The sequence below is a fragment of the Microtus oregoni genome, unplaced genomic scaffold (genome assembly GCF_018167655.1).
Source record: "Microtus oregoni isolate MIOR12 unplaced genomic scaffold, Mior012 000013F_ref0000133, whole genome shotgun sequence".
Taxonomy (NCBI): domain Eukaryota; kingdom Metazoa; phylum Chordata; class Mammalia; order Rodentia; family Cricetidae; genus Microtus; species Microtus oregoni.
The window spans coordinates 24,175,259-24,200,552 of record NW_024543072.1 but is presented as its reverse complement, the minus strand read 5'-3'; the positions used below and the strand labels follow the sequence as shown (position 1 = coordinate 24,200,552).

The window sequence follows — 25,294 nt, the reverse complement described above, 5'->3', positions numbered from 1 at the left end:
ATAAATAATGTTGTACAGCCATCATTTAAATGGTGGAACATGGTTTTCCCCACCATAAGTCAAAGCTGGTTTCCAAGATTGGGGAATTTTTGCAATAGTGCCTTGTTCAGAATCTCTGCTGTCCCGCTTGCTGAGAGATCTGTTGCCTGAGATAGATGCATAGCCGTGACATCTCTGTTCATAGCTGCATGTTCTTCATATTCTCCCTGTTGTTTCTAAGGGATTACTAAGGTTTCCACTCTCTCCCCAGTCACCTTTTCCCTTGCACAGTGATAAATATTGTGTACGGAATTCATTTCCTCCTCCAACTATCCCATAAGAAGATGCTTGTATTTCCACCTACAGGGGTAAACTGAGGCCTTTGGAAGTCTAGCAAATTTCCCATGAACATAAAAGATAAGATTAAAGATTCAAATCTGGATATGTCCAGTGCCAGGGCTGAGCTTTTAACTTATGCAGGAGATAAATTATGCGGCACCTCCTGTACAGTGTACCCCTAGAAAGATAAGATATTGGATCAGGTCCCCAAAGCACAGTATTTAGTTCAATAAAACAGATCCCTGAGTTCAGTAAGGAAGTTAATTCCTCTACAGAAAAGTGCTCCATTTACTTAAACTCAAATCTTTTGGGAAAAAAAGTTTCAATATATCCTTTCTACATCTATTTATTTATTGTGTGTGTGTGTGTGCGCGCGCACGTATGCGCACATGCACATACCTTACAATGCACCCATGAAAGCCAGAGGACAGCTTAATACAAAAGTCAATTCTCTCCCTCCTCCCACCAAGTGGGTTCTGGCAATCAGACTCAGGTCATCAGTCTTGGTAGAATCTATCTTTCCTAACTGAGTCAAGTCACTGGCCCTTGAGAACCATTTTTAATACATTTGTTGTAGGTAGGAAGCTCTTCTTAAAGTAGACGTTAGATGAAGCATAGCAGTCAAACACACAGACCCTGAAGAAAGATGGCCAGGCTTAGAATCCTGGATCCTCTATCAATTGATTCCGGCTTCAGGCAATTTATTTAACATCCTGGCACATCAGTTTCCTCAATTACAGAATGAGAACAAGATTAGCATGTTTTTCACAGTGCTTTCGTCAGCACTGAGTTAATCCAAATGAATCTGGACTAACACAGCACATAGTAAGTGCTCAGTAAATATTAGTTTCACATAATTTTCTCCATTAGCCAATTGAGAGGACTCATGGAATTCTATACTGACATGTTTATTAATTCTTTGAGATTTCATAAAACTTGAGTCATAGAACAAGAAGAAGTCAAAGGGTGCTGACCTAGAGGCTTTACACCACTGAAGAGATTTCATGGATGCTATGCCCAGGACTTCAGGAGAAAAGTAACTAACAACCTTACCCAATAAGGAATCCTGTGAACTACAACAATGGCCGGCCTGGCAAGACATGGCTGATGGTGCACTATTACCATGGACATCATGGGAATGACCAAACACTTTCTGATGGGATTTAAAGCCTGTTCCACAAGATGAAATCTATACCACGATCAAGCCAAGAACCCATGGCTAGACAGATCATAGACCCTAAGAGAAAACGTGCTACTATTATTCTGCTAAATAGACAGACCTATACCCTACTGGCATTTTTAACAAGTCTGTCTTTAATTGTAATGAGTATAAATAAAGAAAAGTACTGTCCTGTACTTGGAGCTATGTGTTAACTATGGGCCCTAATGAATACGTAACAGTGAAGGGTGTTCTTGTCTCCGCTAAGCGTTTCCTCAAGGCTTTTGCATGTTAACCAAACTGTACTATATGAATACATGAATGAAGTCAAACACCACATATTCACTCCTTGGAAGATGTAACATCATTAAAATGTCAATTCTCCCCCAACTAATCTTTGGATTAAAAACACTTCCAACTTTGTAGGTGGCGTAACGGCCCCGCAAAGATGGCCTCATCCTCATCCTTGGAACTTGTAGCTGTATCATATGGCATGGCAAGAGGAGATTAACACTGCAGATAGAACTAAGATTTCTGAGAGAGTTTTAAACTAGTGAGACCCTAAAATGTAACCATGAGGTCTCAAAAGGGAAAAGGAAGGCTGGGAAGTGACTGTCAGAAAGACGTCGTGTTGGGAAGAAGACTGGCCATTGCTTCTTGAACAAAGAAGACCACAAGCAGCGGAAATGGGTAGCTTTGATGAACAAGGAGAAGATGGTGGATTCTCCCTAGAGCCTACCTAAAGATCTGCAACCCTGCCAACACCTTTACTTGAACTTGGTGTCCCTTATTTTAGACTTATTGATCTATACATACACAAGTGTCAATTCATACTGCCTGAATAATGAAGAACAGACTAAGATGACAGACTGGACATGAACAGGAAGTTGAGATTTGACCCACTCAGATCACACCCAGCCACCAGGTGTGAACTACATTATTAATGCTGAGACAGCTGTAGACAGCGTATCTGTGTGCCTGCACTTTAAACACCTGCATTTGTCCAGAAATATTTCAGACAGCTTACAAGCATACATTACATGTAGAATGCCTATCATTACATGTAGAATGCCTATCATTACATGTAGAATGCCTATCATTACATATAGAATGCCTATCATCATTACATGTAGATGCCTATCATTACATGTAGAATGCCTATCATCATTACATGTAGAATTCCTACCATTACATGTAGAGGCTCAGACATGCTTCAACAATCTCTGACTTTTTTTACCAAATGCAAATGGGATGCTTTGGGAAAATGTAGCACAATTTCTAATTGGTCTTAATAATAAAAACCCAGAGTGAGAGATAAGGGAGTGAAAACTGAGAGATCAGAGAGAAGCAGAGTAGGCACCCATTAGTTCTTACCTCTATGAAATTCTGACCGAATGGGGTATCCTGTCTCTACAAGTCCTCAGACAGATGCCTGGAGTTCCTATCTCCTCCCCCCTTATATTCCTCTCTCCCCACCCAGACATATCCCTCCCTGTTTCTATCTCCCTAGTGTTGGGATTAAAGACTTGTGACTCCCAAATACTAGGATTAAAGGTGTGAACCACCACCACCTAGTTGTTTCTCTTTGATACTGGATCAGTCGTAGCCCAGGGTGGTCATGAACTCACAGAGATCCATTTGCCTTTGTCTCCTGAGTACTGGAATAAAAGATGTGTGCCACCATTTCCTGGTCTCTATGGCAACAAGTGGCTAGCTCTGCACTCTGAACCTCAGGTAAGCTTTATTTGTTAGATCTCAAACAAATATCACCACAGCGAAACAATAAGATGAGGATTATAAAGTTCTTGAGTTCATTGCTGAGAATGAAAGTAGAACAGGCTTCCAGTAAACAACAGTATAGTTGGGTGTCATGGTGCATGCTTTAATCCCAGCACTGGGGAGACAGAGGTTGGAAGATCTCTGTGAGTTCCAGCCCAGCCTACTCCACATAAGGGAGTTCCAGGATAACCTGGACTACAAAGAAAGGCCATGTTTCAAAAAACAAAACTAAATAACAATATAATCATTTATCTCACATAAGTATAGAGTATCAATAAACTATTTGTTTATTTATCTGTTGGAGTATCTCTAGGTCCTAATGTTACGGAGTCTTAGAATTTTCAAAAGCAACAGTACTTGCAAAAATTAATAGATTTGTTTCTGGAACTCACAGCTGTTGTTTGTTTTTTCCCATCTTCTCTCTGTGCAGGATTTTATTGTCACCGTGGTCTTTTCGTTCTTGTGGTTGGTCGGCTCATCTGCTTGGGCAAAAGGACTGTCTGATGTCAAAGTGGCGACTGACCCAAAGGAAGTCTTGTTACTGATGTCCGCTTGCAAGCAGCCCTACAACAAATGCATGGCTGTCCACAGCCCTGTCATGTCCAGCTTAAACACATCTGTGGTAAGTATTTCCTCATTCAGCTTGCCTTTCCAAGTCTTTACCTGATGGTCAGTGATTAAGAAAAACACCCCCAAAGCCATGCTGGACATTTCTGCCTCCAAAACTAGGCCAATCAAAAGAGGAAAATGCCACTGACAGGGAAGACGATATATGAGCCTTCAAGATTTTCATCATCAAAAGCGACACACTGTCATGCTGCTGGTTACAGTTTTTAATAAAATCCCAGCAGTTATTAGCAGCTGTGGCTTAGCTTACAGTCAAGTGAAAATTCTAAGCCAGAGCTGATATAAAACCTAAATGTTAAGGCTGAAGCCTGCCAGAAGTTAAAAAAGAATATTTGTTAACTCAGATGTTTCCTGGAAGGAAAATATTTTATTAAAGCCACATATGGAGTATAGCAAAGCGGTTGGAGAAAAAATATGCAGACTTCATAGGGAACAAGAGGAAATGCACGGCTTGAAAAAGTATTTAGAATAATTGTGTCTCTTCTCCCTCCTCCAGTTTAGCTGCTCGGTAGCCCTAGAAAAGATGCGCTAAATTAGCTGAACAAAATCAAATATTGTCTCATCAAGAGTGTGAGCCTTACAGGAAAGGACGAATACTAACAGTTGGAGAGAGGCTAAACTGTATTCCTAATTTATATGTGGAAGCAATTGTGCTGCTCCGCAGAAGGAAGCTGCATAAGATAAAGACAAGCTAGAATGTCAGCAAAGAGAAGAATTCACTGCGGTGTGGGAGCCTCCGCCATGTTCACTAAAAGAACACTCGCCAGCAAATGTGAAGAACTGAGGCTCCAAAGTTAACCTGTGTCCCTGCAGCTTCCTGAAATTCAGTCAGGGAAAGGGGCCACAAAGAGAGGAAGGGGTGCTCCATACCTCCTGATTTTTCCTTAAATCCTGCCTTGGTGCAGCAGTCATCACAGAAATTAACTACGCCCGGGTCTTGCAAACATTCTTACATCTTGCTGTCCACACTTGTGAGTGACAACTTGTGAGTGTGTGTTCACATCTATAGTGATTTCTGTAGCTGCCTTATAGGCGAAGCTGAAGACATAATTGTGACTCTGATCTCTCAAAATCTAAGAGAAAAAAAAAGTTGCTTGACATGTTTAATCAGTCAAGTAAATGCTGTTTACCAACTGTCAGCTTGATAATCCATGTCCCCGTTAGTTATGACAATCCCACATGGCCTCGTCATTCCCATGTTCTAATGAAATTTAGAGTGGGAAGTAGGACTTAGAGATGGAAAATACAAGTTCTCCTAACTCTCACAGCAATGTGAACGTGTGGAAGAAAAGGCTTGCTGGGTTGTCCCTGTGTCCCTGACAGCCAAGCCTCTGGCAGTTCTAAGAGCTCATTCAGACCGACTCCAGAAAAGCTTACTGTGTTCTTTAGACCCTTGTCTGGGACTAGTGTCTGTACTCATTCAGATATCTGCACTGTAAATAGAAACTGGCTCCAATGTCACCATGAAAAGGATAGTTTCTGGAGAGATACCATGAACCTGCTGAGATCTGAAGAGATGGGAATGGAAGATTCTAGAGCCGCTCCTCAACTCCCAACATCAGATAACTAAACTATTGTCTCTCTGAGTTGCCGCGTGGTGTGGCTCTTACCTAACCCCCCACTTTTCTCCTCCAGCGGGAAAAGTCCCAGAACAGACCTGAAGTGATTGAACTAAAGCATCACACTGCAAGGGAAAGGGAATTGTGTATTACTGTTGCAAGGGAAAGATATTAATCAGTCAACACAGGTTTTTGAATTAAAAGTGTGCTCCCCTTCAAGTCACATTGAGCTAGCTCAAGCAAAACCCCAAAATAATTAGAAAAATTGGAAGCGTTCCCTAGAGTAGAATCCAGGACTGGAAGCTGGAAGACAGAAAAGAGACCTGGCCTTTCAAATTCTCCACCTTTTACGCTTGTGTGTGCATCTGTTAAAGGCACTGCCTTGTGACCCTCCTTCTCCAAATAGAGTTTTAATTGTTTCCTTGTGTATATGGGAGAAGGTAGGTACCTTCAGTTTCTCATTGTGTGTTTCTTTTCAAAGAAGCAGCTTTGGCCAGTGAGATGGCTCAGTGGGTTACAGGTACTCACTGCTAAGCTCGGTGACCCTTTATCCCCAAAACTCAGAAAAAGAAGAGAGAACAGACTGCACAAAATTGTCCACATGCATACCATGGCGTATGTGTGCATGCACATATACACACACACATTCCTCATGTTCTACATAGAAATAATAAATATTTTTAAAGGGGGGGCACTTAGACTGAACTTACCTCACTCAGATCCAGTTACAAATGCCTGTTTACTCGAGAGCATCCCACTGGTCCTTCCAGGATCAGGTGTCCACCTCAGTCTCATTAATTATAGCCTACAGGCTTTAGGAATTGTGCAATCATTACATAGCTCACAAAGTCACCCTGCTGGGATGGTGCAAGCTCTGAAGAAGGAAACATGCACTCACTACCATGTGTGATCTTTGCAAGAAAAACAGTCAAGAAACGATAGATTTCTTATGGTAGTTTAAAAAAAAAATGTTCTTTGCCATTTGTGACTTCACAGTAGCCCTAAAATAAAGTGAAGTATCTAGACATTTCAGAGGCAAGAAGAAGCTCGTAAGGATTCTGGAAGATGTTTCTGGGTTTAGCCACATTAATAGCAGAATCGAAGCCAAAGTCTCCCAATGCAGTTACTGCTCTAGGCACAGTGCTGGACTGGTCTTCAGGAAGGAGTCCTGGCTCCACTGGGCAACTAGAGGAGGTATTATGAACAACAAGCCTGCTCAGACCTTCATGCCAGCATCTTTAAACTGCAGACAGTTATGCAGCAGACTTGAAACTGCCGAGAGAAGGCAATCCATGGGGAAAACACTTAGCATGCTGCCCAATCTGTGGGCAGTGCTCATTAAGGGCCCCTTACTCTGGGTGCTCACTTCTTTTATAGTGAAGGGAAGATGCTGTAATATCCCAGTTTTTATCCATCCCTTACTAAATATAACTATGCTTTGTCCGCCATTTCTACTTCTGCTTTTCCAGCTTTGCTGCAGGGAAATCAACCATCACCTTTATAGATGCCCACATTTTATCTCTCAATTCTTTCCCACATACAGTCATATATATACCCTCTTTCTGATGTCTTCGCACCTGAGTTTCGTTGGGTAGAGGTCATTTGTTTGGTCCCAGCTGCCCGGCTAGCTTAGACCCGAAATAATCACACAGAAACTGTAATAATTAAATCACTGCTTGACCCATTAGCTGTAGCTTTTTATTGGCTAACTCTTACATCTTAATTTAATGCATCTCCATTACTATGTGTATCACTATGAGGTCATGGCCAACCAACAAAGTTTTAGCACGTCTATCTCTGGCAGCAGAACCATGCCGTCCCTCTGACTCTTCCTTCTCCCTCCCAGCATTCAGCCTAGCTTTCCCTGCCTAGCTAAGTTCTGCCTTGCTATAGGTCCAAAGCAGTTTCTTTATTCATTATTAATCACAGCACACAGAGAGGACTCTCACATCAGAGCCTGAATCAAATTCTCTCCTTTCGAAGATGCATGAGTTCCTAAATGTGTTGACCAATGTGGATTTTGGGTACCTCCATACTGATGGTGACAGAAAGCCAGTGTTCCTTGCAGACCCCCAAATGATGCTCTGTGCTCTTAATTTTAAGTTGGAACTTTTTAAAAAGCCAAGTAGTAGCAAGTAAATAGGGAATGATCAAGACAATCAAACAGATAAAATCACATCCCTGAACAGAGCCATTCCTTCACATCAGAAGATATCATTTCATTATTATTTGATTCATATATTGGCATATACTTACAATGGTAGAATTAAACCAAGATCTCTCTTTTAATGGAAAATATCCTAATTATTGTATGCATGATATAAATGCCCTGTGTATAAATTTTGTTAGTGGTTGCCTAATTCATTTTGATGAAGCAACCTTATTTATTTATGTTTCATATCTTCCTTGGCAAACTGCCTAAGGCTCTATATTAAAGTGAAAAGAAAAAAAATTGTGATGGAAAACCAAGAGGGGAGAAGAAAGGGAGACAGAGAGAAAAGGGCTCCTGGTAAATCAGTTTTCAATTGCATCAGTTGGGAGCCTACTCTGATGTCATTTCCCAAGAGCACGTCCTCACACACTCGACGGTGACACTCAGCTGCACATAACGCATGGGCAACTGTAGAATGGGAGTGAAACCGTGGTTTGCCATTTAGTGTTCACCGATGTGTCCGACTTTTTGCATATCCACTTGAATAACTCTCAGCTGTCCCCCAAGACAGAAACGTTACCTTCATTCAGCTTGCTATGCTGTTAAAATAATAATGACTTTTGTATCACCCTTGGTCCATACCCTTACGACCCCACATGTTGAGGACACCAGCATTACTCTCTCTCCCCCGACCTCTCTCTCTCTCTCTCATGTACACATGCACACAACACTCCAGACTAACCAAAAAGTCATTTAAACGGACAGTGTCACGCTAGAATAATGACCAAATATACTCTAATGTCACCCATATGCACCATGCTGTTGTTGCCGTTCCCCAATAGAATTGTTAAAATAGACTGTCTCTTATCTAGTCAATCAATGAACAACAGATATATTAGACAACTCCTTTCTTAGCCCCTTGCATTGATAAAATCTTGCTTTCTTCCATCAAATAGCTGGCCCTGGTGAAGCAGTACGGGTCCTCTGACTGCCCAGCACCTTTCATGAGAAGCGGGGATTCCCATAGGAAAGCCTCACACCTACTTCTTACCAAACCTTCCACTCCTCTGTATCCTGCGCTCCATTCAGAATCTGGTTTTAGGATTCATGTCTTGCTGAGGTCCCAGAGAAGACGTGTCGAGTCAGCAGAGGGTGGAGAAGGCAGACAGGATCTGAGGATGAATTCGGATGGCTGCCAGCAGCATTTTCTGAAAAGAAAGGCTCTACCTTTTTTTACTCAATAGTTTAGCCACGGGCAAGGTTGAAAGCGGGCTCAATAATTCAGGGACAAAAAGTGGACACTAACTTCATTACAGCATCTTTCCCGAGACAAAGCATTAAGTTCAGCAAGTACCTAAATGCAAGCATTTGTTGTTCTCAAATGTTTGGTAGCTCCACCAGGAGCTCTCTTACATAAATATAAGAAGCACAAGTTCCTCCTGTCAGCGATAAGGAGAATGGTTGCTTTTAGCAAGCAGAAACTTCCGTCGAGCCCCTAAGGAAATGGAGACCCTTTCCCAGATGCCTGACCTTGGAAAAAGGACTTCCATGGGGACCAGACAGGCCACTACAATTTAAGAACAATTTTTATTCCTCCAGGGGCACAAGGCAGCATGAGCACCGAGTTGTTTCTTAATTGCATCCCTTTGCATCTTAGTCTTACTATGTGGGCCTATTCCACTCATAGGCTTTCAAAAGGCAAGGTCCTGATGTCTTGCTCTTCCCCATCAAACAACGCATTGTGATTTCTCGGTATCTAGTACCTGAACTCTGGCCCTTAATGGCCTCAGGCTCTGGAACCGGACTGCAGGCAGTTCTTGTTTGGGGTCAGCTGTGTCTGGTTAGTAATCTCTGACTTTCCTGTTCTGGGTGGAATCAGCAGGGCACGGTGGGATTCCTGTGTGCAGCCAGCACACTTTCTGTAGTGGTGACTAAGAAGGGCCACCCATTTACACATTGTCACCCTTTAAAGCCCATACAAAATCTCCCCAAGGAAAAGGCATGCAGGAATTTTTTTTTATACGAATTAATAAAAACGAATGGAAGAGGGTGCTGGGGAATTGGGAACTGCAATGCCGGAACTTTGACAGGCAGCAGTGACCTCCATGAGGTCCGCACCACCTCCCCCCTTTCAGGTTTTTTAATTTAGACATCATGTTGAAGATACCTACTGGGGGCTTGTCAGCGGCCAGAGGATGGCCGGAAGGATGAGGATGAGCACATGGTTAGAACAATGCCCAATTTGCTAATAAATGACCGAAAGGCCTTTCCGGTCACAAAGGAATTTAAGGAATTTATAAATCTTTCCATCACCTCAGAAGTTGAGAGAGATTGTCATTTATCATGACTTAATTGCAGCAATTTGATTATGTAAGGTCTGTAAATCCATAAGGAAATCGGGATGATTCCACAGGACCCGAAGCGGAGTCTGGACTTGAGGCCACAGAACCTCTGAGGAGTTACGGGGAGAGGAATGGCACAAACCCATATAAAATGTGAACGGTCAGAATCAGACCGCTTCCTCCAGAGCGCTAGCCCTATCTCCAAGCTTTCTGTCTGTTCCTTCAGAACCAAGGTCAAAGACATCTTCTTAAATGATTAACTAACATCAGCACTATGTATGTATATGTTGTACTAAGGAGGTTGTTGATGCCGGGGCAGCTCTCATAATACTGAGAGCAGTAATGTCCAGTAAGGCAGCATGTCCCCTGCTGGGACCTACTAAGAACATTAGAAATCTCTTCCACAGCATAAAATCCAAGATCATCCTACCAGGGTTGGTTAAGATTAACTGGCAAAAGTACCTGTGGAGGCTATCTGATTACAATATAACTGTCAGCATAGTAAACGATACACTGTTCAAGTGCAGCCCAGTCCCTAGGCTGGCCAGTTCAGGGTAAAGGGTAAGGTATATGTGTCATTCTCTGTCACAGGTAGGGACTGAGGGATGGTGGGAGAATCTGGCAGCCAGGTCCAGCTCTGATATGTTAAATTGTTAAATAGGTACTCAGCCCTGTGTCCTGGGTTTGAAACTTAACAGCCCAGTCTTTTGCTGAAAATCAGTGGTAATGGATGACGACAAAACCATCTATGACGACTGCCTGCTGACATTGTGGCATCGCTGGGAACCCAAAAAGCTGGAATGTTAGCCAAGTCCAGGAAGAGCAGCTGTTTCTCTTGCTGTTCAAGTTCTGAAGGACCTTCTGGAGCTTGGGCTGTGCAGGCAGCAGTGGGGACAGTTTGCAGTCTTTAATTGGTTGGAAATCTGTTGGAACCAATTTACATTAGGGTCAGAAAATAGAGACAAAAGTTTTTTTCCCCCTTAGGTTTATATTTGAAACTCCCAGGTCCACGGTGCTGGTAGCTAGGGGAGGAAACTCCCAAGACCAAGAAAAGAGGACATTCCCACCCCCTCAAGAACAGGCAAATGGGGAAACAGGCTGTTGATTGACAGTACATATCTGGAGTCGGTCTGGTCTGTGAGAGCTGGATTGCCCTTGCTTGTAATCTATAGTGTGACCTTGAGTCAGGTGATTTTCCTTGTTTTCATATTTTTAATATAGATATATAATGTAGAGTAATTCTGGTCTCTTAGATTAGGAGGATCAATATATAAAAACCCTTCATGTAGTGCCTGGCATATAGAAAGTATTTAGAAATCCTACATCAAATAGTGGTTCTGAATAAAAACATTAAATAAACTTCAAAATTAAAGTGCAGGATCACCCATGGCACTGTGAGGAATTGCTGTAAATGGAATCTTCTAGCTTTTCTGTCCAGTCTTTTAACCTCTTGCTCTGATTCTCCTTCAGGTCTTTGGGTTTTTGAACTTTATCCTCTGGGCCGGCAACATTTGGTTTGTCTTCAAGGAGACCGGCTGGCATTCCTCGGGACAGAGATACCTTTCCGACCCCATGGAGAAGCACTCCAGCAGCTATAACCAGGGCGGGTACAACCAAGACAGTTACGGGTCAAGCGGAGGCTATGGCCAGCAGGCGAGTCTAGGGCTATCTTCCGATGAGTTTGGCCAACAGCCCACGGGCCCCACTTCCTTTAACAATCAGATGTAACCCAGTATCACCCAAATTCTTCTGGTGAGAGCCTCACCACTTTTTGTTTCGGTCGCAGAGGAATTTTTTTTAAGAGTTTCACTCAATTATTAATGCAGAGAATGTTGAATGTAAATCAGAGATCTTAGTCCTCATTAAGACAGAAAGGCCTGAGTGGTGATAAATGGTACTTAGAGACGAGATGTCGTGAGGAGGAGATACATTATTCATCACAGTTGGATAATTAGAAAATACCTTGCTATATACACACATAATTTTGTGGTCATTTTGTATGTGTGTTGAAATAGTGGAAGCATTTTGTAGCTTAACGTCTCTAGTATGTAATGTGCATAAATAAATTGAGTAGTGTTAAGTTTTTCTATGTGTTTGGATGCAAGAGACATTTTAATGATTTCTAGAAGACTATTTGGTAAGCTACAACATGCATGTGTTAATGGATTTTAGTTTAGATCCTTTAGGACTATAGATATGTTTAGGTAACTATTCTGTACTGTTTTCACTTGATGAAACGATGTTTATATGACGTAATGCATGAATAAGCACTTTCTCACTCAATAAACATCTGACTGTATTTCTAAAGATTCTTCAGTTTGCATCATGAGTTTGTTAAGTGGGAGTTTAAAGACATGTATGCACTACTTTGTAGACGTTGCGAGTTTGTCTTTCTGATGTTACCTGAGTTCTGAATGCGTTAAAGCTGAGGTCTGGAGGGTTTCTCTGTTTGTAGATAGTATTTATTCTGTATGGTAACTGCCCAGTATTTATCTGACTTCCTTAAGTATATATTTACATTCTTGTAACTTCCTATGGCGATTCATGGCTCCTACCCTGTGAGCCAGGGGTGATAAGGCACAATGACCCTATGCTTGCAGAGTGGCATTTTCTTAGCACCCAGAGATGCAGCTTTAAACATCACAGTTTAAGTAGTGCTAAAAAAAAGTGCTCTGTAGTCCTACGTGACCAGTCAAACATCTGACATTGTTTATTTTTAAAGCTAATATGTTGCCTGATTCAATTATTAGAAATATCAAGTTATAGCTTGACAGAATTATTTATTTAGGTTTGTGTATAACCCATAAATTGAACGGCTTCCCTATGTCACCCTATCTCAAAGAGGGTCCTCGTGAAAGGCTGTCCAGAACATATTCATTACCAAGGAAACACCCATCTTCATTTCTTCATGTTGATTCAATCGAAACAAGGTCCAACAGGCAGGGCCAGCTAAGCGTATGTGTTCCTAGATAGTCATAACTGATGTACAAATTCTTTCTGTGATCTGTGACATTGGAAGCTGTTTAACACAAAATAGCCTGTGTCTCAAATGCTGTCTGTAACCAGATTCTTAAATCCTGTTGGATAAATCTGTATTGTGATATCTCTTTGACCTCAATAAAGTCGTTGCATACAACCTAGCTGAACAATGAAGAACCGCAACTCTGGGGCCTCGTTGGCCTTAACATGGAGGGAATAAAGGTTAAATGTGTTGCTTCTAGCATTCTTACCCCTGTCTCCTGCTCCCTCCCCCTCTCCTGCTTCCTGATCCAGTGGTCTTTGTTTAGTTAACCTCTCCCTATTTTTACCACCCAAGCACTTTTCACTGCTCCAGTCAAGGAAGGAATACTGGTTTTAAAAAGGCAGAAACAGGCTCTAGAATAAGAAGTCTGCATTCTATTAGGACAAAACTGGGTTAAAATAGTCTCCGCCTTGTTACAATGTGTGTGATAGAGGCACAGTCTTCCGAGAAGCATCTCTCTGAGCTAGTCAGGGAGAAAAGTGAAGGAGCTTCAGGCTTGAGCACCACCCAACTTTGCGAGGCCAGGACAGAAGGAAGCATCCCACAGCAGAGTAGAGCCAGGCAGATTTGAGCTCTGATAGGACGAGGCAAGCAGGATAGACAGGGTTGCCAAAGCATAAAGACTGGGGGATGATTCACGGAAGGCAAACCTGCCTAGGCATACAGGGGTAAAAGCTACTTGGAGGCCACAATTAGGACTTCTATCTTTATCTGAAAGAAACTTAATGAAGGTACTTGAAAGAATTTTTTAGCCGGCAGGGGGCGGGAGGTGCCACTATGAGAGTATTTTGAAAAGAGTTTTTGGAATGATATCAGAAACTATTGTGTGGATAATGAGGTGCAAGAGGACCCGAGAGAAAGCATTCCTTGTACTGGGGAAGAAAAGCTTAGCCCCTAAAGCCTGACATCACCTGCTTCACAGTGAGTGAGAGGTGCGGCTGACAGTCACAGGCCCATGCTTGCTCTGCCCTGTTTTCTCAGGTTCCTAGCTGGAGACTTCTACCTTCTGCTCAGTGCAGGAGGAGAAAGTGACCTCTTCTTCATACATAGTCATGAGCTCTCCAAAGCTCAGACCCCACCTTGATAGACTGTCACAGGTCCAAAGCCCTTTGGGGCTCTGACAAACAGAATTCCCCGATTGAGACTGCAGACATGCCTTCACAGTCTGCTGCAGGGTCACGGTAAAATACTGCCTTTATCAAACAGGGATTCCACTAAACTGGCTTAGTCCATTGGGTTTGAGGAAAGAGACAAAGATTTGTCCTTTATGGAGAAAGAAAAAGCAAGGAATAATCGGTGTAGTTGGGAGGCCTGGGACCACCAAGATTGAATGTGGAGTCTCCAGATGCCAACTTACTTTTTTCCTTAGAGAGTTGAAGTGCACAGGTGGGAAGGTGGACCGGGTGATCAGACTGCCTTAGAATTCCCTCCCTGCCACTCTCGTGACTCCATTTTCTTCCCGAGCGACTTCTCCACAAAGTTCTGTGTCGCTTCCATAGCCACAATCTCCAGGCACCGGCAGTCTGGAAGCAGAAGGAAGCTAAGGCTATGGGGACCACCTTGGGCACGTGGGAGGTCACCAATGTGCCTGGGAAGACCCTTAAGGTCTGATTCTTTCAGTTGCCCTATCTCTATCCTGAGGCTCGGGTACAAACTCCGAAGATTGTTTTCAGAGGAAAAGGCAAGTCATTCAAAGAAACTAGAGCAATTCCCAGCACACAGTGTGCAGTGTCCAGACTGGGACTCTCAAACCGGAGCCCCAGACAGAAGCAGCTTGCTTGGGGGGAGGGGGATTCTAGGAAGCCAGCCAGGGTGACAAATGGGAAAACAAAACAAGGAAAAAGGAAGAAATAAAACAACAACAACATCAATAAAAAGGTGTATTCCTAGTGTTGATGATGAAGGCAGGGGAAACTTGGTCCATCACAACCTCAGAGCAACATTGCTCTGGAATTTTTTCACCAAGAAATAGGAAGCCAGACTGGGTGTAACTCAGCCAGTAGCTGCTTGTATACAGACCAGAGTTCAGTTCCCAGAATGCATATGGCCAGTCAGCCTAGCCTGGTAGGACAGTGGCCTCAAAAAGCAAGATGAATAAGCAAAACAAACAAACAAAACGCCCAAAGTAGATGACTAATGAGGAATGATACCTGAAGTTGCCCTTCATCATGCACATGTGTGTTCGTGGAGATGTGCAACCCTCCCCCGCACAAAACTAACTTTTAAAGAAAATTACAAAAGATACTCTGAGGTATACAGAAGAAGTAGGGTTGTAAAAGCTACCCACTGGTGACCCCCCAATGGTGGAGTCTGCCCACTTGAGTGTACATGAGAGGAGCACCTGCCAGTAAACACTAAACACTTCAGACTATGGGCCAGATATAGGACCCGGACATAAATCCTTCCAAGACCAACTTCAATTCCTGGAGAAGCGAACATAGAGAAAGGAAAAAGAGACCCTTGGAGGTGCCTGCATGATGGAGGTCATGTCAAAACAAGCAGGCACTATCCATCCTTCAGGCTGTGGCTGGTATCGGAGGGTTCACCATAGGACAGCAATATAAAGCATCAAAGCGCTTAATCCCTTGGTCATGGCCATTACTGCAATTACTCAGGCGATGAAACGGAACTGCAAATGTTTACCCTGAGGATTGGAGACAAGAGATTATCTGGTTGCATGTGGGAAAAGCCAATGAACTGTGTGAGACTCAGTTCTGTCCGATGAATGGCTGGCAAAGCTGAATTAAGTTATGAGATCAAAACCTACTCAAACTGATGCGAGGCTGAGATTGTTACAGACCCAATTTCTCACTGTACTGAGCTGAGGGAAATTATGGTTGCTTGAGCCCTTGGTGTTCATCTCAAAATTAGAAGACTCAGATAATAAGCAAGTCAACACATAAAATACGGAAGAATAAGTTTGATTGATGCTGCAGATAAAAGAAACAAGGGGGAGGGGAAAGGGAATGGGACGTCAGCAAGGGTGTCTCTCAGAGGATGATCTGAAAAAGAGACTTGAAGGAAGACCTAGGTTCAAAGCCAGTCAGAGGCAAGTGTGCCTGGGAGCCTGAGGTGGGCATGGTGAAGCACTCAGTGCCTTTAAATTCAGGACTAGTGATGCTAGGACATGCAAGGGAAGAGAAAGACACAGGAGCTGAGGCATTAAGAAGGGCAAGACTATAAGAGATCTTGGACACAAGAAAAGATCCCATTCTAAGAGACCAGGAAGTACACGGTTTCCTGCAACCGGCAAGGACCCAATTCCATTTCTCCTCTAGCAACTTCCAGGCTTTAACATTGTACTATGTACAGTGTCAATCCTAGGAGAAGCTGAGAGATGAATTCTTGGGATTCTATATTAATATTTCAATTTCTAATAAATGGGAATGTTGAGTGTCTTAGTCAGGGTCTCTATTGCAGTGAAGAGACATCAGGACCACGGCAACTCTTCTATTTTTGGTGTGAGCCTAGCATTTAACTGCCGGGCCATCTTGCCAACCCCACAGCAACTCTTATAAAGTAGACATTTAATTGAAGTAGCTTGCTTAGTTTCAGAGGCTTACTTACCCTATCATCATGATGGAGAGCATGGGGTATACAGACAGGTGTGGTGCTGGAGTAGTAGCTGAGAGTCCTTCATCTTGAAGGCCACAGGAAGTCAACTGAGACACTGGGCAGTATCCTGAACATAGGAAACCTCAAAGCCCACCCCCATCGTGACACACTTCCTCTACAAGGCCATACCCACTCCGAAAAAGCCGTACTTCCTAATAGTGTCACTCCCTATGAGATTATGGGAGCCAATTACATTCAAACTACCACACTGAGATAGGTTCATTCATTCATCAATACTTACTGAGCTCCTGTTCATGCCAAGCACAGCTGTGGGTACTACACCCTTAGATTTCAGAGAGATTTGATCTGAAGAAGATAGACCTGACCCCTGTACTTGTGAGCTGATAGCTTAGTATTGGTCAAAAGGTGCACATACAGATAATGAAATGAGATAAATTCTGATCATTATCAGAATGCCAGAGGAAGATGGCACAGTATGAGTCCCCACTAGTTCCCAAACAATAATGTGAAGGCCAGGGTTAATGTAAGAGATAAGTAAGAGGACCCTGCCATCTTTAAGCAATGACTCAGGTAGACATCTGTCTGGGAGCTCCACATGCTGACACAGAGCAAATCGTCATTTATAGAGAGTATTTTGTGTTTTACAATAGCCATAGCATCCATGGTTTCACGTGAAATCAAGTGTCTTAAGTTGAATTCCTCCAGGAGGAGACCACAAGTCAAAAAAAAAAAATTCAAGGGCAAATAAGGACTTCAGAAATGGCAGCAAAGACCATAGAGAAGTTGCTAAAACCTTCACTCTGGATAACTGCTGTGGCCACGGAAGTCAGTGCAGCAGCCCCACTGAGGGGAAAGGAGCCATGACTGCTTGAAAGATGGGACCCCTTCTCCAGCCCATTTGGGTCACCTCATGCCTAGGCTATGGCTAATGGAGAAAAATCCAGATGTTATCTCAAGTGTTGATAGTTGGAAGCTGTGAAGCCAGAGGCATGCAGTGGTCATGTCTGCAAGACATAAATGGCCACTAGAGTGTCTAGTGAGATATTGTCACATTACCCAGGACAATCAACTTGAGGCCCAGAAAAAAAGACTTTACTATAAATCTCCTTTTTTCGCATCTCTAAAAGGTGGTTTTTCTACTAACTACTGAGTCTACTTAATGCACATATTTGACTTTGGCTCTAGTGTGCCGTGTGATTTTAATCATGCCTGCACAGCAGTAGCTAGCATTGAATATGCACAGTGTGCTAGCCACTGGACTAAATCCACATTTAACCACAACGCTAGACTAAAGGTACTGGTGCTCTTCCTGCCTGACAGCTCAGGAAAAGCGACGCCCGAGGTAGTCATGGAGTAGCAGCATCCTTGTGAGCACCTTGACTAACAGAAATCGTCCCTAATTACTATCTGCCAAGTGTTGCTCTGGGCAGGAACCTCCCTGAACGCTCTGTGTGCTGTCCTAGATAACGCTCACAAATGACACAAAACACAAGACTATTTCATACTGACTCAGAAAGGGAGAAAACTGGTATCACTGAAGGTTATAGAGATGAGAGTATCCAAAACAACTTTATCTAAGTCACCATTCTAGACTTTCTAGAACCTAGGATTCTGTACCTCTTCCGTGGTTGGCTTATTAGACAAAGTTGCGACCAACAAAGACACAGACTCTCAGGTGTTTCTTGGGACCTACTGTAAGGACACTCATCTCCCCGTAGCTGGAAACCAAGATGCAATCAGAACCATGTGCCACCATGGATAAGTGCATGCTGTATTCACTGGAAAAAAATCAGTTCCATCTTTAGGACTGCTGAAAGCCCAGCTGAACTAATATTAATTATGTTACCTGCTTGAAATGGAGTTTCAAGAAAATGGCTTTCCTGGTTGTAGTACTTAGCTAAGTAAAGCAAGAGGTCATGAGAGTTACAAATTGTCCTTATTATGCGGAAAATGGGATTGAAAGGGAAACAGGCACACAGAATATAGGACAAGGTAGAAGCCGCTCTGCCCAGAGAGATATGAACAACCGCACAATCTTGCTTCTGCTCCAACCTCCCAAGAAGGCAAGAGAGACCCTTCTTTTCCATTATAAGAGATTGCATCCACACACAGAAGCCACACCCTAAGGCTGGTACCAAAAAACCTATTGGTGGAAAGGAATTCCCACAACAGCTAAGTATTCTGCAGCACCTGGTTTTAGGACTTAGTTAAGTATTCTCGGCACCTGCTAGCAGCACCTCTTTCCAAGGGTAGCCATGGAGTCTCCTATTCCAAATGGTGACTCACCCCTGCAGATAATAAATAAGGTGAAGGTCAAGATCATAGAGCAAGGCTGAACTGCCTTCCTGGAAGAATTGATTTCTCTGAGATGAGGTCTAGTGAAGCAATGACTTTAAAGAATTAAGTCGCCCCTGTCTATGTTCTGGCTTATGGAGGAAGACAACCATAGACACTTACAAGCCTAAGAGGCTTCCTAGTGCTAGAGATGTTGCCTTCAAGTCTTTGGTTGTTCATGTACCGATTGCTTGACCTTCACAGCTTATGAGGGTTTAACTGATGCTGTGAGCTCCACTCCCAGGCTCCCACGGACTGAGTGTAGTCTTCCCACTTCCTGGAGCCACTGTCTCTTGACCTCTCACCTGCTTCTGTGTTCATTTTGTGAACACAAAGAAAGCAAATACCAAACTATTTCCACAGTTTACAGCTGCCTTCTTACCTGTAAACTGGCCTGGCTCATGGCTACTCATTTAATTTTTGTCAGTCAGGTTTTTATCTGATTGGGCCACACAGTGGTTTTATTTTAGAATTTCACATATTCGGTGTCTGACAAGACGCGTAAGGATGACTGCCTGTTTTACATGTCATTTGTTAACCTTGCTATCGCAAGGATCCCATGACTTGTATTCAAATGTCACGGTTGTAGGAATATGCTTCCACCATGTTTATGAGCACAGCACCATACCTGCTCATGGGGAACACATTCTCCACACTGGCGATTGCCTCGGATGGAACCTGTGGTCAGACCTTCCTGTCGGGAGCTCAACAGTGCATACTATCTTTAGTGTACATTCTGAGCATTCAGGTATATTAGCTTCAAGTCAGACCTTGCTTTCACCACTGGGAGCAGGCACGGTGATCCTAGGAAATTCCCTGAGCATCTCGGAGTCTCCAACTCTTTATCTACATAAATTAAAATAATTATCTCCACCTGCAGTATTCACTTGCTGCCAAGCAAATTACTCCAAACTTAGCGGCTTAACCCACAGTATCTACACCTCTGCAAGCTGGAAGTCCTATGGAGGTGCTAGAATTTGAAGGCCAAGAGGAATATATGCGTGTGTGTGTGTGTGTGTGTATTGAGATCCTTGTAAGAAGAACCAACTTCTTTGTCAATTCCAACTTTTAAGGATTGCCTATATTTTTTGGCTCTTGGCCTTCCTTCTCTATCTGTGAACGACAGGTCAAGTTCATCTCACATGGGATATCTTCTGCTTTAATTGTATTTACATTGGGTCCATCAGTATAACCTGGGTATTTCCTCGATTTCAAGGCCAATGAATCCATAACTTCACTTTCATCAATGGTCTCATTCCTCTTTGATGTGGAGGATGAGCTAGATGGACATCGTAGCCCTTATATTGCCTACCGCATTGTCCTGAAAAGTCAAACGATACAGCCTAGGGGTCGGAGAGACTGCTCAGTCAATGAGAGCACTCGCTGCACTTCTGTATAGCCCAAGTTCCCAAGTTCAATTCCCAGCACTCACTTCCAACAGTCCACATCGACTGTAACTCTAGTTCCGGGGGCACCCAACACTCTCTCCTGGCTTCCTCAGGAACCTGCCCATATGCAGCACACACAAACATTTACTCCAGTATACACATAAAATACATAAATCTCTAAAAAATTATACAAGGTATCTTTTGTAAAAGACTCAGTCTTAGATCATGATATTAAGACTGACAGTTGGTCCAATCATTAGCTTGAGACATTTTGTTAGAAATACACGAAATTTTGTTCTGCTCCCTGCTGAGATACCCTCAAATGCCACGTGTTGCTTAGGGTTGGGGTCACTGCATGCGCTCCTGCGTGCACCCGGGGCTTGCTTCGGGGTGTCTCTAGACCAAGGGGATAGCTTACGTAGTCTGAAATGACTTACGGTCTTTACCTCCTTGTCATTTATGTCACCCCCCACTCAATTACCAGTCCTCTGCCAGGCTAGGCCCTTACCGGATTGCTGCATGTCTATACCTCTCTCTAACTAAAACAGTGTACCACGTATTCAAACACATGAAATAAATACAGTATAGTACTGCATTGTACAAATTATTCTATTATTTCATAAAATATTCAAACTAGTATATATGATATATTGACTAACTAGTAAGGAAAGTCATCTTGAGTCTCCTGAGGAAAATTGCCAGTATGTTTACTTCTTTTTTTATGGCTTTATAGAAAGGGCTTCCTCCGCCATGGGTCTAAAAACCTTGTCCCTTTGTGGCTCAGTTCCAGGATGCTTTCTTGTTACCCTCTGTTTGGGCTCAGAATACAATACACCGAACAGATATTGTGAACTTCAGACAGAGAGCAAATAGAGAAGAGAAAACTCAGGGAAAAGTTTTCCCAGAAGTTCAGGTAACAACCCACAGAGCAAACCTGCCAAAGCAAAGCAGCCATCCTCCCATCCTCTCCAGTCTTGCTGCTCACACTTAACCCACAAAGATCCAGCTATTACCCCAGAAGAAAGACAAAAGCAACTTGGTGCCAGGCCACTGCCTCTAACGGCAGTCTGTCTTCTAGAAACCATTTGCTACCACAAGAGAGTTGGTGCAGCTTTCCTACTTCCCCTCCCCTTCACAGAGGCATTTGTGAATGACCCCTCTTAAAATTTCATATTTTCTGTCACACACACACACACACACACACACACACACACACAAATACTTAGCGGAGTTGGTTTTTTCCCTCTATTAATTTACCATAAATTTAATTATGCAGATTCAATACTTTCAGGTGAAAAGTTTGAACATTTCTGTAGCTAATAAAGTGATGGATGTGATAGAGGGTGCCTGGACAGGTAACTTGCACACGCCATAAGCTCCAGCCTCACAAGGTCGAAGCACTGAGCTCACCTAACAGGATGGCAGTCCCTTGTCTGTTGTTTATTGCCAGTTTTCACTCCCCTTATTGATTCAGATGCATGAAGCGTTCAGTAGGGGCTGGATGCCTAGACAGAAGCTCTCACCACCCTCTGGTTTACTTTTCCATCACTCCTCATTTCCCAAAATACACTGTTAGATCTCCTGGAGTCTTCATCCAGCGAGACTCGGAGGAAATTGGACATAGATTTCACTCTAATAGACTCAGAAGGGATTTAGGCAAATAAATCCATCCTGGATGCGAGGTTGGCTGCTTCCCTTCCATGAAGACCCAGAGGCTGATTAGTGTGTCTATGCAGTGGTCTGCCCAAATAATCAGGGAGGGGGAGGTCAGCTGGGGTCTTTTCTGTCATATCCTTTTTTAAATTAAAGTAACTCAATATGAGGTCTCCTACTTCTGACCCTCCAAGACGAAATCCCTAGAAGCAATGATGGCTCTCAGTTTCCTGTAGTAGATTATTCTAGAGATGATCCATGAAGACAGTTGTGGGTTTTTCATTTTTCTTTTGTTCTTGTTTGTTTCATTTTCAAAACATTTTTTTCTGCATAACAACTCTCAACTCTCGCTTTTCTAGACTTTTTTTTTTTTTTTTTTTTTTTGTAGACCAGACTGGCCTTGAACTCAGAGAGATCTGCCTGCCTTCACCTCCCAAGTGCTAGAATTAAAGGTGTGTGCCACCAAAGCTTGGCAACAGTGGTGGTTTTAACCCAGGGATTATCCACTAAAGGAGGAAATTCTTACTCCATGTGGAGACATGACCACACACTGGGTGGCTGTGGAACTAAAATGTCCATAGAAGAGAGATGAACGGGAGAAAGACATTCTGAACCACATCCTTAAAGCTAGTGTCAAGGGCACCGACAGAATTTAGGTGGCGCACGTGTAGAGATACTTGCACTGGAGGAGGCTAGCACATGACCAGGATACGAACATGAACTGGGTTTCATCCCTCACTTGAGTCCAGGTTCTACCACTGTTTAGTTGTGGGAAGTTGGTCAAGTGGTCTAATATCTAATACTTTGTTTTGTCAATGATCATGGGGTAATAATAGGAACATTCCCACTGAGAAACTGTGAGCAGTGATCGCGTGGGTAGGAAGCATTTAGAAAAGCATTGGTCACAGCAGATACTCCCAGTGCTTAATCAACATGAGTTTCCAATTAAATTATAGATCCTAGAGATAGTCCGTTTAATGGTTAAATAATACTCACTTACATGGATATACCTGAGAGTATTTTGCATGGTGTGTGTGTGTGTATTCTCTTTCTCACCCCACCTTCACCTCCTCATCTCCCCACAAGACTGTTAGCCTCCTGCTGTCTCTATTTCAGGGAATCAGAGAATCAATAACAATTCCGCAGTCAATTATTGCACACGAATTGTTTTATCAGTCTCTAATCTTATTTCACCTTTTCTCCTAAGCCCCAAATCCATCCGTCCATCTGTTGTTTACTTCCTGCTGCCTCTGCACATTCCCATGACTCCTCATGGCCCCAGGAAAATACTTGTCTCCAAGCAGGGCAGAGCCACCACACTGCGACTTCCCAGTCACCCTCCTCTTGCAGCTCCAATAGCCTCCTTCCCAGGATTGCAGACTCAGTACTTGCCACTCCCTCTTCCACAGACATTCAGTCTGAATGTCATCAGAGCAACTTTTCCTGGTCCCATTACCTAAAGGTGTTCCCCAGCTTACCCTGTCTCATGCTACCTCGAGGCATATTTGACGTCTTTTTCAAAATCAGTCATTTTCATGTTTTCTTATTATGGGATGCTCAGACAACAGTTCCTTCTTCGGGCATAGTGATTCCCTCCCACTGAAGTACAAGCTTCAAGGAGGAAAGCAGCCGATGGGCAGCTCTTGGCAGAGTGCCTGGTATGCAGTCGGCACTCAGTCTGTGCTGGTTTGTTGATGCCAGACGATGACTTACTCGGAGAATGAATGAGCAGATGGATAGGGGCATACGAAGCACAGAAAGCAGGCCAAGTAGTGCTGGCGCACAGCTTTAATCCCAGCACTCGGGAGGCAGAGGCTGGTGAATCTCTCTGAGTTCAAAGCCAGTCAGGTCTACAGAGTGAGTTCCAGGACAGCCAGGACTGTTTCTCAGAGAAACACTGTCTCAAAACAAACAATCAAGCAAACAAACAAAAAGCACAGAAAGTCAGGCTCTCCTGACTCTCGAAACTGTAAAGAGAAGTGTCCACAGTCTTCCTCTTAAAATTAATGCTCGTTCCAAATCAGATACTGGAAGGATATGGTATTGTATGAAAAGATGGGAATTCTTGATTGTCCATCATGTCAACAACTGTCAAGTCGTTGGGATATGGAGGTATCTGCAAATCTTTGTTTGGTGTTATTATTTTTTTTAGGTAGTATGTGTTCCCAAAAACCTACAAAGAGATGGCACCTTGAAATAGACAGTGGGATTTTCTCAGTCAGAGAAGCTACACAGCAATATGTCATTGTGACAGGCACGGAGGAGTTCAAGGAAATTTGCTGGTACCCGACCTCCCTCAGTTATAACCCAGAAGGGCATCGATTTTGTTAGGAAAATTAGAATCCCCCAAATAGGTTCTTCAGTAGATTAATACCTCTGCTGAACTCAAGATTGGATATTTCTGCCTACAACTTAGTTATCTTTATTTGTGTCTATCCAATTTCAAGCATGCCATAAGAAAGACACATTTCCAGCTCTTTCTGAGCTTTGAAAGAACAATTTCATCTCACGATATTTTTTAAGCCCTGGATGCTATGATAAGATTGTGCCCCAAAACAGAGTAAAATAAGATCTCTTAAAAAATAAATAAATAAATCTTTTTGATATTCTAGGAACCAAAATATCTCCAGGTTATATCGCATTCTCATCACTTAGAAGCTGGCAGGAATGTAAGTCACAACTGTAATCCTCCGTGCGCTCTAGTCTCAGACTCCAACAGCAGCTCAGAAAAATCTTCCACCTCGTTTGAAAAAGCCGTGCGCTGGAGAAATAAACTGAGAAAGAATGGGGGCCTAAAAGAAGGTCAGGCACTCTGAATCCCCCGAGAAAGATAGGACTGTATACAAAGAGACAGGTCACGGAGTAGTAAGGGAAAGACTAATCGCTGGATCAGAGGGAGGGACAACCACTAACTCCACCACGGCAGTAGCAAAATGCTCAAATCACTGCCAATTACAGTGGGAAGCCGTGCTACAGAGTCCCCACTCCCACAGGTCCAGGAAACAGCTCGTTAGGAGGCAGGCAGCAGGCACACAGCCTCTCAGAGAGGGAAGGGATGCCAATCACTCTGTCTGGCCTGTACTGGAGACCTGTTTGAAGAAGTGTGCATTTGTTCTGTGCCTCAGACCCTCTTCATTCTGTATGAAAACCATACATGGATTTTCCTTGAGAAAAAAAATTGTACTGAATTAAGACTACAGTGAAAAAAAAGAAAGGAGTTGGGCAAATGGGCACAGAAATAGGAAGGTGATTTCCATCCACTTATATCTTTAATGCATTTTGTTTACAGAGCATGCAAAAATGTCATCTATTCAAAAATAATTAGAGTCTGAGTGTATAGAGTTGAACCGTCTCAGACAATGATGGCACTAAATTCTGACTCTCC

The 25,294-nt window shown here is 43.1% G+C and overlaps 1 protein-coding gene across 3 annotated transcripts in view; it reads left to right on the top strand.

The window, feature by feature from the left end:
* Synpr (synaptoporin) overlaps positions 1–13,254 on the top strand; it is a 317,060-nt gene extending 303,806 nt beyond the window's left edge. For all 3 annotated transcript variants that reach the window (XM_041662900.1, XM_041662902.1, XM_041662903.1), the window contains 2 exons: positions 3,687–3,878; positions 11,407–13,254. In XM_041662900.1, the coding sequence (XP_041518834.1) occupies positions 3,687–3,878; positions 11,407–11,664 (450 nt within the window). In that variant the 3' untranslated portion in view covers positions 11,665–13,254. The remainder of the gene's footprint in view (positions 1–3,686; positions 3,879–11,406) is intronic.
* Positions 13,255–25,294: the final 12,040 nt, after the last annotated feature.